Below are 14,180 nucleotides of genomic sequence, written 5' to 3'. Positions count from 1 at the left end.
CCTGCCCGCCGCGCCCGCACCGCGCCGCTCCCCGGCCTGCCCCGCGCCGCGCGCCGTCACGTGCGCGCCGCGCCGCGGGGCCTGCCGGGAGATGGAGTCCGGGAGGTGAGGGGACCTGGGAGATAACGGGGTGTGGGAGGTGAGGGGACCCGGGAGATAACGGGGTGTGGGAGGTGAGGGGGTCCCGGGAGATGAGGGGACCCGAGAGATGAGGGGACCGGGGAGATAATGGAGTCCGGGAGGTGAGGGAGTCCTGGGAGATAACGGGGACCCGGGAGATGAGGGGACCCGGGAGATGAGGGAGTCCTGGGAGATGAGAGAGACCTGGGAGATGAGGGGACCGGGGAGATGAGGGAGACCCGGGAGATGAGGGAGACCCGGGAGATGAGGGGACCTGGGAGATGAGAGAGACCCGGGATATAATGGAGACCTGGGAGATGAGGGAGTCCGGGAGATGAGGGAGTCCGGGAGATGAGGGAGACCCGGGAGATGAGGGAGTCCGGGAGATGAGGGGACCTGGGAGATAATGGAGACCCGGAAGATGAGGGGACCCGGGAGATGAGGGAGACCCGGGAGATGAGGGGACCCAGGATCTGGGCTGGGTCCGGCCGTGGGGCTGTGGGTGCCTCGGGGAACCCCAGCGCCTGAGGGGTCCGGGGAGGAGGGGAGCCTTGATCCTTCGAGGCCCCTTCCAGCCCTAGGACTCTGTGGCTGGGGGGGGTCCCATCCAGCGCGCAGGGAGGTCGGCAAGGGTGGCTGGAACCCGCGGGCCCATCCCGGCTGGAGCTGGGAGCTCCCGGAGCGCCGAGCGCCTGCAGGCCTGTGCTGTGACTGTTCGTATCGAGCCAAGCCACAAGAAAAAGGAGGCAGAAACGTGGTTGTGTTGTTGTTTGTCTTGGGTGGTTTGGTTTCGTTTAGCTCCGCGCAGTTCTGGCACGCCCGGTTCCGTCCGTTCCTGCTCGAGCAGCGCGGCTGCCCCGGCCGCTGGGCTCCTGCCTCGGGCGGGTTCTGTGTCACCTGTGGGAAACTCGGTTTTCTTACTAGTTTTCATGAACTGCATTGGAGCAGCCAACGCTCTCCCTGGACAGAAGGGAACTATTTTTAGCTAGAGAATAGCAAATGTAATCAGTTGATTGGGTGACGTGCATAAACGCTGTCAGTGAACGTATAGGCGGCTGCAGTTGCTGATGCTTGTTCAGGGCACGTCCTGGTGAATGTTAATTGCTTTCCCACGGTGGCCCCAGTTCTGTCACTGGTGGCCAGTGCTGGAATCGAGCCGTCATGGGGTTTGTCCTCGACCACAGGAAAGCTGATGTTGCCTGGTCATTCAACTCATCTGCTCAACGCTGGGAGGTAGCAAAGGATGGCATCTCCATTGTAGCTGTGCAGGGCTCATGACCACAGTCATGAATCATAGATTCAGGCATTTTTCTCCTGTCTCTTCCCTCCTCGTTCCTCCAGCCTATTTCTGACCTCTCCACCTACTAGACAGACTGATGCTGCCTGTGGGCTGGCAGCAGTAGCCACAGGCAGGGGTTTCACCCCTGGGCTGCAGCTCTGCTCTGCCCTGGCGTTTCTTGGGGTTGTGCTGGTGCAAGACCCGTCAGTAACGCGGGTCTCCTTCCAGCTGGGCTTTTGCTCAGCCATCATGAGCTTTACTGTGACCCTGTGGGGCTGCACAGCAGATCAGGAAATGTTGGGTCTTGGGGCTTCCTCTGTGGGAGTGGGAAGAAGCCTGGGCAGGCAGGTCTGGGGGGACTGTGCCCTTCCCAACCAGCAGTACCGCAGCTCCTGAGCTGCCAGCAGCACTGCTGGTCCTTGGGACATCCAGGCCGTGTTCTGCAATCAGCCCTGCTGGAGGCTTGATGTGCAGGTGAAGGTCTGGAGGCTTGGAGGAGTTGGATGCCTCGGGAGGAGGTGAGCCCTTCGTTCAGCCTTTTCCTGTGTCCTTTCTACCTGGGCAGGAGTGCAGTGCCAGCAGCTGTGGGGCTGTGCCCAGACCTTTCAGTGGAAGCTGCAGCACGTTTCAAGTGCTGTTTGCTCACCTGCTCCAGCAGCTCCCAGCCAGCACGGAGGAAAGCACTAGCATAATGCAGCAATTCTTGCTACCTTCTGTTTTGGTATTTTTTCTACTTTTTTAATTTTTTTATTATTTACAATAGAATAGAATGCTTCAGCTGGAAGGGATCTACACCCAACCAGCAATCAGAAGCAGCAGGGATCTGCTACTTGGGCAGCGGGTGCTCTCAAAGGCAGAGAGAGCAGATGCAAAGCCTGACCAGGGTTGCAAAAGAAAATGTGTCAGATTTATGGTCTCAATTTCATGCTGTGCTTCAAGGCCTGAGCCGAAATCCTCAGCAGGACCCTTCTGGGCACCAGAAGTTCCCTGAGGGTGTTGCTGTGCCTGGGGAGGGAACATGGGGTTAATTCCCAGCTCCTGGTATCACCAGGGAAAGATTCTTCCAGACCCTGATGTATTTTTTAGTGAATAAGAAGTAGACTTTGTTAGTGAATCAGGGTAGTCTGGCAGATTTTGTGAGGACAGCCCCACCACAGTATGAGGGAAAAATAATGCTAGGAATAAGGGAAAAAAGCTTTAATGCATCCTGGGGAGAAAACAAAGGACTCTCTGGATTTGGTTAGAAGTGATAATGATGAGCTGATGATGTTACCCAGCATGTCAGAGTATGGGGACCCAGTGCTGTGTCAAGGAAGGATGGGGATGCTGTGAGCCCTGACTCCCAGGCAGGGTGACATGTCCCAAGAGACTGATGGCCATCCAGTTGGGAGGGCTTGGCAGATCTCAGACATCCCGTGGGATGTCTCATCTGAAGCTGAGGCTACTGCAGAGCCTGCCAGTCCAGCCTGCAGGCCGAGGAGGTGGTCAGCCTCCGGGCTGTCCCTGCCAGTGCCTCGGGCAGGGGGGCTCCTGTGGGCAGGGCCACACGTGCCACTGGGCCACTCCTTGAGCCTGGGTGTTGGGGCACCGAGAGTCCACAGAGTTCTGTGTTTAATTGAGTCAGGTTAATTGGCTGGGAGCAGCAGCAGCCAGAGCATCAGTGGGGAGAGGGGGGTTGCAGAGGGAGGCTGCTGGGGGGCAGAGGCAGCGTGGGGCTCCCCAGGGGAGAAAAGGGGTCACAAACAGGCACGTACCGGAGATACTTGGTGTTGGCACTCAGGGCTGTTACACTTTTGGGTTGGTTTCCGAGGCGTGGGGTTCCTGGTGGGATGAGGGTTCCGGCGGAGGGGTCATGGGGGGACGGCGGCAGGGCGGGCAGGGCGGGTCTGCAGCCCGAGAGCCATCCTGCCGGGGGCCACCAGAGGGCAGCAGGTCCTCACGGACCGCGGCGGCCACAACTGCCCCGGGGCCGAGCCGTGACCGAGCCGAGCCGTGACCGTGCCGAGCCGTGACAGAGCCCGGCGCTGTGACGGGGCCCAACGCGCCCCACCGGCTGCTCCGGGGGTCTCAGCAGAGCTGTCCCACCGGCTGCTCCGGGGTCTCAGCAGAGCTGTCCCACCGGCACACACCCACGCTTGGCTGCAGGCTCCAGCCTGCACACTCTGGGGTCCGCAGTGCTGTGCTGCATCCCCCCGGGACAGGCTGTGTTCCTGGCTGCACCCAGGCTTCCCTCAGAGGATGCCACACCGTGGGACAGCTGCGTTCCTCAAAGGACAGGCAGTGGTTCTTGCTTGAGCCCCCCCTTGCCCCAGCCCACATGTGAGCCCCAGGGATGCTGCAGGAGACTTTAGCACAGGCACAGCATTTCCCAGGCAGTGGCAGGGGCTGGCACCAATCTTCTTGCTCCCATGCATTCTTGTGACAGAGGAGCACTGCTGGCTCCCCTGGACATTGTCCCCATGCCATCCTGCCAGCCCTGAGCAGTGTTTGCCCATTGCTAGCAGTGGGCAGCATTAAATCTGGCTGGGCTCTTCATAGACCTGGTGGGTACCAGACTGGCCGTGTCTCACTGCAAGAGAAATTCCCAGGCAAACACATCTATTGATTTTCTTTCTAACTCCCTTTCGATGGATTTGCCAGCAAAGGGAGTATTATTCCACCAGGTAATAAAATGGGCAGCCTGTGCCAGTGGATGTGTGTGGGCCATAAATCCCTGCTGCCCTGTGGTGGCACCAGGTGTGAAATTAAAACCCAGGTCCAAAATCAGGCCTGTCAGTAGGGTTAACCTGTTGAACTTGGAGGAATCTCTACCTAGGTCTGTTCCTGATGTTCCCTCTATGCCTTTGATTGGAGAGCCTTCTCCTCTCCTTGTTCCAAGCTTTTCTGCTGTTGAAGAGCTACCACATCCTACCCCTGATGTGACTGCATTCTTGTGGTGAATGGAGTTATTCCCAGTTTTGGAATGACTTGGGATCTTTTGGAAGAGGCACTCTATAAAATGCTGGACCACTAGCAAACCGATCATCTCCTGGGAGCTCTCAAGACAAAACAGCACTCCAACACAAAAGAATTAAGTATGATGCTTTTGTTATTGTTATAGTAGTGGTGTTACCCTGCTTCTCTCTTGTCTAAGCACTAGGAGGTGCTGCTGGTAACGCTGGAAATGTTTTCCCACATCTGCAACTGCTGCATCCGAGCAGGGACCCCTGTGCAGCGTGCAGGGAGTCACCTCATGTTGTGAGGTTATTAAATCCTGGTGGAACACAGAGACAGTGCCCACATCCCAAGAGGAAAGCAGTACCTCTGTACACCCTGTGCTGCTCATCCTCCCTTTCTTACGCAAGGCCTGATGCTTGGTGGAAGGCTGTTAGTTTATTTGTTTTGCTGTGTTGTTGGTTTTTGGGTTTGTTTTTTTGTTTGTGCGTTGTTTGTTTTGTTTTTTAAATACATATTTCAGGCAAACAAACAAGCTAATAACTCCCACAAGTTGCCGGGATGCGTGTAACCACATCCGCGGGGCTGTGCTTCCAAACAGATGTTGCCAGGATTCAACTGAGTCCCCAGCAGTGTTAGTGAAAGCGTGTTCAGATGCAAGGGCTGATAAGAAATCCCTGTGTCCTGCTGCTGTCCTGCAGCCCCTGCAGCCAAGCTTCATTCTCCTGCCAGAGCAGGACCTTTGGAACACCCTAACAGGGCTCACCTGCAAAGCCCTTCCCTAGGAGTGAAGCAGAGGCTTTCAAAAACTGTTTGAGTCCCCTGGGATCTTCTCCACTTCTGCATGGGGCTCGTGCAATGTGGACCTGAATGCTAAAGCTGGGTTTACTTATTCTGAACTGGACACAGCTTGCAGTCAAGACGACTGGAGCATTTTTGTTGGCTTTGCTGGCAGCTGGAGATGGCACTGCAATGGTACATCACAGGGTCTGGTTCTGATTCTCTCCAATCCAACAGCAGAAACTTCCTTTGACTTCATCAGGAATAAGGTTGGGCTGCCTCTATTTTCATTCAATAGGAAGCCAGTCAGCTGGGCCTCAACACTGACTAATGCTGTACAGCAACTAGGTAATAAAAGCCAGACTGAGCCTCCAGAAGTACTTGGGGTTTCTCCAGTTTATTGTCAGGTTTGCCATGGGTAGAGCAGGTTGGCCCCCAAGCTCCCTCCTTGCATGCAGGTAGCTGAGCCAGCAACCAAAACTCATTGCAGAAGTAGGAGAAAGGGATACGGAGGGACCCGGATCCCTTCTCCCTCAGCTACAATTGCAAGGGCAGGTCCAGAAGTAAAGGAGTGTGTTTTAGGAGAAAATACCTCCTAGATCTGAATAACTCCTCTGTAAGGTGCTGGGAGTGGGGGTTAATGTGGGTGGGAAGAGAAGGAAGCACAGCCTCCATTAAGGAAATAGCCAGCTTTCTAGGGATGAGGCACCTGGGTCTGATGCTTTCCACCCCTTGAGCAAGCAGATGAGGAAGAGCAGTTCCTCCTCACTGCCACTCCCCAGCTCTGGAGGGTCTGGCTCACAAGCCACGTGTACAGCTCTTGCCCTCATGCAGGTTTTAATAGCATAAACTGGGTGGCACCCAAAGCTTGTTCCTCAAAAGCTACCAGGAATTGCTCTCCAGTTCTGATGACTTCCAAGTGCTCATCTGGATGAGAGATGGCAATTTGGCAGTGAAGCCTGTCTCTATCTGCTGAGCCACGTTCCTACTTAATTTTCCTCCTTTGGAATTGTACCCAGAGCCTTGGGAACACCAGGAATCCCTTGCCAGTATGCTGAACGAGTAAGTTCAACTACAATAACTCCTTACATTCCCTGGAAGCCAGTCTGCAAAGCAATCCTTTTCCCCAAAGTGACTGGGCCTTCAACTGTTATGAAGAGGATTAAATGCAAGCAGCTATTTCCACCTTAACTATGAAGTCTGCTCTGTTGACAAGTCTACCATGAGTCACCAGGCTCCATGTTCATCTTCTGTTGCTGACTGCATGGCTGCTATGGAAGGGCAGCTGCACTACTCACACTGTGTTCCACCTCACCTTATTTGCAGACCTCTACACTTTTCCCTGCACAGCTCTATTTGATGATTGCTGCTCCTGAAATGGCTTTGCTTCATCTCAGTTTCCTTCAGGACAAACCTTTGCTCTCATACCAGTCCTTTCAGAAAGGCTTGTAATTGTGGTCCACATCCCCAGAACAAACCTTAGCTAAGCTTAGACTAAGCCACAGCCTGTGTTAAGGACACATCCAGTCATTTAATGGTAGTGTCTATAATTCTTAGCTATAAAGCAAATAATTCAGAAAGGAAGGTTTGATAACCTATTACCAATAATGAGATAAGTTATTCAACTTTCTCTTCAGCTCTTTCTTAATGTTGTCCCTTAAAGAATGGCTCCAAAACTTCCTTCCCCATGGAGCACTGCTGAAATCTGCCTGAGCTGTGGTGAAGAAGCTTTGCAGCCCAAAAATGTCATTGTCATCTTCTTCCTCTTCTAAATGTAACTTAGTAGTGATGTTAAAAAAATGTTACTCTTACCCAGAAGTGAGCAGAGGCTCGTGGTATCTCCTTGTAGCTTTGCTCTTTCTGAGCCACTCAGTTTATCATGGCTTTATGGCTTTTCCTTGGGAGGCTTGAAGTTGCCTGGAGCTGCTCTTCCAGAAAATAATCTCTCTGAGAACCAGTTCCAACTCTCGTATTCCATGTCTGTGTACACTAGTGTCTCTCCAGACATTGAGACATCTCCTCACAGACATGTTTTAATTTATCCTAGCAACTGCCCCCCTTTTATCCTACTGAAAGACAAGTTGGTTGGAATTTACTCGTTCTCCCCATGACAGCTTTGATCCTGTGCACAGAAGTGTTCCCTGACAGCCAGACAGCAGGGAAAGGCTGTCCCTAGCCTGAAGGGCTTTGGGAGTGATGAATGATTACTGTGTTTACTTGTATTTCTAATTGACTAGTGCCTTGCCAGATCAGCTACATGTCACTGCAAGCTGAGGGCACTGAGACAATCCTTTCCTCCACAGTTCCTTCTTGGGCCTGGGAAGCTGCTGCTGGAGGCAGCAGCCTTCCAGCTTGTGGTGTTGGGAGCCTCATTTGGGCACAGGATGGAGAAAGGCTTTTCATCTGTAGGCCCATCCCAGGCTATGAAGGTTGGGCCTTCCTTCTTGGATCAGCCCAAGAGGAGTGTCTAGAGATAAAGAGTTTACCCAGACATGTAACAGGACAAAGATGAGTCCCATCTCCTTTGCTCAGGGTATCACTGGGTGTGGTGCTTTCCTTGTCCTTAGCCAGTGTTTGGACCAAGGCAGAACAAAGTAAGGCTCTCCTGGTTTATCTCCTTGTGGTTAAAACCACCAGGAAGTTTCACAATGGGATTCAAAGGCCTGCATATTTCCTGAAAGCAGAGTGTTGACAGTTTGGTTTAGTTATGCCTCCACCTGTTCCCTGTGTAGTGAGTTTGTTCCAATACCTGCTTACCCTCTCTGCCAGGGGGCTTCATCCCCCACAATGTTGTCTCTTTGAAGCCTCCTTTGGGTCTATCTCCTTGCCATGTGTCACCCAAAAGAGAGAGATAAGGACCTCAGGGACTGGAGAGGGCTGATGTTAGGGTAGGGGTGAGGACACTCAGCCCTTCAACCTAGTCCTTTTGGAGAGGCTTCTTTGTGGCAGGAAAGATACACTTGGGTGATTTTGTTTCATTTTGGATGTGCAGAAAGTGAATATGCAGGTTAGAAAAAAGGACACCACAGTGTGTTCTGTCACTATAGATATGCTTGGCTGGAAATGCTCATACTTTCTACCCATGCTCAAGCAGTGATCTGCAAGTCCTGTTTTTCTCCTCTCCTTGACCTTTCTGGTTTCCTGCTCCAACCTGACCTACACCTTCAGCAGCTGCATTTATCCTGGCTGCAGCAAAGTTTGCATTTGGGAAGATGACTGTGCTGAGATTTGCTTAATGTTGTTTGGTTTCTTCCCTCTCCCTAAACCAGAAACAACTGAGCTTGGGAACAAGAAGGAGTTGAAATCCATGCCCTTCATCACCTATCTCTCAGGCCTGCTGACAGCACAGATGCTGTCTGATGACCACCTCATCTCAGGTGTGGAGATTCACTGCGAGGAGAAGGGACGCTGCCCATCCACTTGTCATTTGTGCCGGCGCCCCGGCAAGGAGCAGCTCAGCCCTACACCAGTTCTGCTGGAGATCAACAGAGTGGTGCCCCTGTATGCTCTGATCCAGGACAACGATACCAGGGAGGTGAGTGAGCTGGTAACGGACCAGCTCCACCACTATGATTCTGCTTTGGTCTCCTTCCAGGCTTGCCTTTCTCAGTCTCTGCATAAATGGTGGGTTCCCTGGAGCAGGGCAGGGTCTTTGTGCGCACATTTGGTGGGAGATGCTTTAGGACGGTGTCAGTGATGGAGGTGGTAGGGTCCTGCTGCCCACCACCTTGAAGACCTGTGTCTCCCTGCCCTCAGTGCAGCAAAGGCTGCTATGAGGAGCCAGGGACACTCATTCCTGATGTCCACCCACAGCAGACACCAACATGCAGGGTGTGTCCTCAGAGGGGTCCCAGGAGCCAGGCAGCAGGTCAGTCTTTCAGTCCTGGCTTAGAGATCTCAGCAGTAGCTGTGTGAGGGGTGGCCAAAGTCCTGCAGGACTTCAGTGTGGCTTTGCAAGGCCCCAGGGCAGAGGGAGGAAGTAACCAGCCCCTCGGGACAGTCCCGCAGCCACAGGAGGTCACTGTTACTCCAGGAGGGACCAGCCAAGCTGGAGGTCACCCTTCCCTGGGGCCGGGATTCTCTGCCTCCTGCAAGAAGTTCAGTGTTAATCCCATGGAGACTGATTTCCCACTTTTCTGGTTCACTGCCCCCTTTGCAGCCCTCTAACCCCAATCTCAAGTCCAAACCCGACAGACCTGCTTAGAGTCACTGGTTAACACTGAGCCTGCACTTGATTAAGATGCCTGGAGTGAGTCAGCCTGCAGAGCTGTGGGTGGGATGCAGAGGGCTGCAGGTCAGGAAGCAATCCCAGCCCACAGAGGTGTGACCACCAGGAATAATGCTTCATCCCCTTCCTAGATTCATGGCCAAAAGAGCCCCTGTGGTTCTCCTGCCACCTGAGTCCCCTACAGGGACTGTCAGTCCTTGCCTACCTCTTGATTTTGTTCCTGCTTTCCTGTCTATCAACCCTCTTGGTTCTTCCATGCAGCTGTGCCTGACTTCCATATCTTGGTTCCTTTCTGTTCCAGCTTTTTTTCCTCAACTTCTTTTCTCCTACTAGTTTCTCATCCTCCATCCTTTTCCCATGCATTCCTGCTCTTCCCACTGGGCAATTCTTGTGTGGACACTGATCTGCCATTATCAGCATGTCCAAGGCAGTGCTGAGATGAGCCATTATGGGTACAGGGAGGGCAGTGGGAAAGCTGGTTTCCTTCAGGCAGAAAAGATGGCTTGCCAGCAGCAGTCTGCAAGAAGAGTTTCTTTTGGGGTATGAGAGGTAGGCTAGCCAGCAGGGAAGGGGTAACAGCAAAAGCAAGCAGAGTCCAGCAGGATCTGGGGTACCAGCATGGACCCTGCTCACCACCAGCTTCCCTTCCTAGCCCAGTGCCCAGGTGTCAGTGCCACCCTGCCTCTGTGGCTCTGGCTGCAAGGTCCTCTCCTCCTCAGCCTGGGCTGAGCCAAGTCCTAGAGTGTTCCCCTGCCTGTTTTCCCCTGTTCATGTGGATGATACTAAATCAATACAGCAAATGCTGTCCTTATGGGAACTGCAAACAGATCCCAGTTCTCCATAGTACTTAAAAAATAATAATTGTAAAAAATTAAGATCTTTCTCTTCGCATGTAAGTTCACATAGATACCTATAGACATGTATGGAGAGAAAACAAGGTCATCAATAAGGTGAATGTTAATATCTATGAAGTTTGCTGACAGTTTTCCTGTATGAGCCTAGCAGCAGAGATGAGTGAAGACACAGGTAAAGACATTTTGCCCACTTCAGTATGCCTAGTTGTTTGGTTTTTTTAGTAGGTTTGTCTTTTCATCTGCCTCTGCAGTGTGTTATGCACTTTTAAACATCTACAACTGTCACACAATACAAGGCCATGTTCTCAGTTGCTGATGACCTTGCCAGACTCTTAAGTGCTGGGGTTTCAGTTTCCATGCTGGGTGTCTGCCTTGGGCTGATTTGCAGTTTTTCTATGTGTGCATGTTTGATTTCAGCTAAAATTGACCATTTCCAAGAGGGAGATTAGGTGAAAATATATTGCTTTGCCCACGTGACGTAAGTTGGAAGATTTTATTTCCTTGTCATTGGGAACTGCCCTTTTCATCTTGCTTTGAAGCAAGGCCTTGAAATTAAGAAGGGCTCCAGGAATCAGGTTGTGCCTTTGGCTGCCCAGGGAGCATTTGTCTGGAGACATTTTTGCTGTGAGCTTAAGGGAACTCTTAGTTGTTTGTGATCAGCAAGGCTTGGTCTGTTTCTCCAGTCCTGCTTGAGCATCACTCCTGCTTTCAGCATCAGGGAAGAGCAGTGTTATCAGGGCACTGCTGGTTATTACTGGCACCTCTTTTCCTTCCCGCATGCAATGAAAACTATAGATTGAACCCCTGCTAGGAGGTGTTTCTGTTTCTCCCTCTGGTTTAACAGTGTTGGTCAGAGAACTTGCACGGTCGCTAATGGCCGCAGCCTGGCTGGAGGCTTTGGCAGTGCTGGGAAAGGAGCTTCCCAGGTCAAAGAAATGTGTTTGAAAGTCCAAGCATCTTTTGAAGGGCTTCTTTAATGGCTTTCCATAGCTGTCATGGTTGATGTGGTTGCTTGCTGGAATAGAGGCAGTACTGGAGTCCTCTCTTCACCAGGCCTGGTCAGCTGGTGAGATGAAACTAGTCCAGGTAGGTTAGTAGCACCATTGCTGTTGTAGCTCCATTGCTCTTCAGGCTAAATGATCACAACATGAGTTCAGAAGATACAGAGACAAAGAAGCCATGACCTTGGCAGTGACTTCTCTGAATGTCTCTGGAATCTGTATTGTATTTTGATCAATAGTGTCTGCCCACATCTCTTCTGCTTTGTTTCTGCTCTGCAGCAGTGCAAGCACCAGTGTGGTTCCTCTGTTGCCTGTGTCCAGATGAAGGTGGAGGAGATTCTCCACTGCAGGACTGTGGAAGAAATCTCCACCAGTGTCAGTGGCTGGCCAGGCCCAACAGCAAAGAGCTTCTACCTGCTGTGGGGCTTTCTGCTGGCAAAATGTCCCCAGAACCTCAAGAGCAGGATGCTGTTGAGTGCATGTGATGGGAGAGAAGAGAGACATGGTGACCCTGGCTGGTTTCCCTCTAGTGAACATCCTGGAACCAAAGAAGAGGGAAGCCAAAGGGGAGGAAAGGTGCAGGCATGTTCGGCAGTGTGGTCCCTCCTGTTTGTGGTCTGTTCCTTTTCCCAAAAAAAATCCCCAAACAAACACAGAGCTGCTCTCATGGAGCAGCTCAGCCAGCTGCAGAAGTGCTTAGAGGGTGGTGTGGTGAGGGGGGCTCTGGGAAGGGGGCAGGAGAGATCAATCTCACTCCTAATGGGAAAGGGACTCAAACGCCTGTTGTTTGTATTTAAGGAGACAAATGGACATGGAGCTTGGATTTTTAGAAGACCCCAAGGACTTTTATTTAATTTGAAAATTGAGTAACCTCAGCATTTGCCAGCAGCCACGGCACATGTGACCCAGCCCACAGTATGGAGGAGATGTGGGGCTTGCTAGGGGCACATCCCCATGTTACTGGCCCCATTGGCCTTGACAGGTGCCCAGCATGTGGCTGGGACCCTGGCAGGGCTCTCTGGGAGCTGCTTCATTGTGTGTTCATGGACCAGAGTGCTGGGGTCCTGCAGAGCCCCTGCTGGGTCACCCACTGGGATGGCAGCTCAAGGTCAGAGCAAAACACCCCATTGCTCCTTTCCACCCCTGGCCTGTGTGCACCCACTGGCCCCCAGGGGCCATCCCTTGCTGAGCAGAGCATGGTCACTGCTGACAAATTCAGTGTCCCCAGGCTGGCAGGGTGGCCTCAAACAGGAGCAAGGACCAGGGGAGATGAGGGCAGCAAGTGTCCCCAGCCCATGCTCATGTCCCAGGGGAGTGCTGTGCCAGCTCCAGTGACTTCCTGAGCCCGGCCAGGTGGGTGGCTGAGTTATCATGGAGCAGAAGGCAAGCAGGGACAAAGAGAGGGGAAAACTCCTCTTTCATCCATCCTATCCTTCATCCTTCAAACCACTTACTCTCAGCTCGCTCTGAGGATGCACTGATGATAGTAGAGCTCGTGTCTTCCATTCCCCCGAAGCAGAGTAGCTGCTTGCACAGATGATGGCAAAGAGGTGGCAGTTTCAGAGGGAGCTGCACAAACTGGTGATGCTTTTCCTCCTGTGTCCAGCTGATCTCCATGTCCTTGCTGCTCACTTGCTCTGACGCCTGTATTTCAGTCAGAAGTGCAAAATGTAGCTGGTTTTGGTGTCTTCTGTTGGTAGTTCTCCAGGTTGTCTTGTACTTGCTGTTTGTAAGGCACAGTGTGATGGAGCTGTGCCCTGGCTGTGTGCTGGGAGCCCTTCTATGCTTTTATGCCAACCCTGAATTACCAGGATGGATGATCTGAAGGTCCCACAAAGGAGTGAAATGTTTTCCATCATACCTCCATCACTGCCTGCTAGTCAGGGTGGTCGGGAGCCCACCCTCATTGGTGCAGACTGGGCTCACCATTCTGGCTTTTCAGCCCCTAGTCAGGAAACTGAAGTATCCAAGTATATCACTAGTGCTGGGACCTCTGCTCTGGTGTTGACATTGCCCTCAAAGTGCACAGTAGACGGAAAAGAACACACCTGAGAAATCCAAGATCCTGGTGCTGGTACCTAGAGACCCCGTGCTCCTGCAGCAGGAGATTGCCTTGTTGGGAAATGTCTGGGATCTGTGGCTGGCTTAAAAATCATGTCTGTGCCTGGGAGAGGAGCTCTTGGCTCCTTTGGGTAGACATTGTCCAGTCAGCCCTTAGGGAAGCAAACCTCCATAACTGGAGACAGGAAATGTGCCTGGAAGAGCTTGGTCCTAGGCTTGAGTAGGATTAGGAGAAATGTGAGCCTGAGAAGGGGCAGAAGAATTGAGGCAGAGGCTGGAGAAGTCAAACTGGGACTAATTTCTCAGGAGTTTGGCTGCACTGCTTGGTTCCCATCCCGCAGAGCAGGTACCTGGGTCCTTCCTGTTGCCTTGTATCTTTGGGACCAGTTCTCCTGGTGTCATCTGCTCATCTGGGCCTAGCAGGAGGAGGGTGAGGTTGTGCAGGATGCTGTAGGGATGGAGTGCAAGGCATCCCAGGGGCCATGGGCTCACTTTGGCCCCCATATATCACCAGGCAGAGATGCTGGAGGACAACGATCCTCCCTGTGCAAACACAACTTCCCCAGAGCAGCCCCTGAAGGCGTGGAGAGCCAGTCCCAGGGATTTCTTTTTCCACTGCCAAAGCTGAAAGGGAGCCAGGGTGAATGGGGACTGCGTTTGTATTGTTGAGCTGAGGATTTTTGTTTTGGTCTGGGATACGTTTGGGGTGTTGTTTGTTTTTTTTATTATTATTTGTTTTTGTTTTGTTTTAATATCTGTTAATTCGCCCTTGTCCTTCTCCTCGAGTGCTTGAGCATCCTGCTGCAGCTCTAGCCCACATCCGACTCGTGTTACCAGGGGAAGAATAGCTGCATTGTAACCGCCCCCACAGCTCTAAGGGGGAGCTTTGTTGCCGAGGCGTGAAAGCGGAGCCGTCTCCCCAG

At 52.5% G+C, this 14,180-nt stretch overlaps 1 protein-coding gene across 2 annotated transcripts in view; it reads left to right on the top strand.

Annotated features, from left to right (window-relative positions):
- Positions 1 to 14,180, top strand: part of ASTN2 (astrotactin 2) — a 332,514-nt gene that overhangs the window by 221,826 nt on the left and 96,508 nt on the right. For both annotated transcript variants that reach the window (XM_051636914.1, XM_051636915.1), the window contains one exon: positions 8,383 to 8,648. In XM_051636914.1, coding sequence (XP_051492874.1) covers positions 8,383 to 8,648 — 266 coding nt within the window. The remainder of the gene's footprint in view (positions 1 to 8,382; positions 8,649 to 14,180) is intronic.

Source organism: Apus apus, chromosome 19, assembly GCF_020740795.1.
Source record: "Apus apus isolate bApuApu2 chromosome 19, bApuApu2.pri.cur, whole genome shotgun sequence".
Classification (NCBI taxonomy): Eukaryota; Metazoa; Chordata; class Aves; order Apodiformes; family Apodidae; genus Apus; species Apus apus.
Note: the sequence above shows the minus strand (reverse complement) of the source record. Positions and strands in the feature narration are given on the sequence as shown.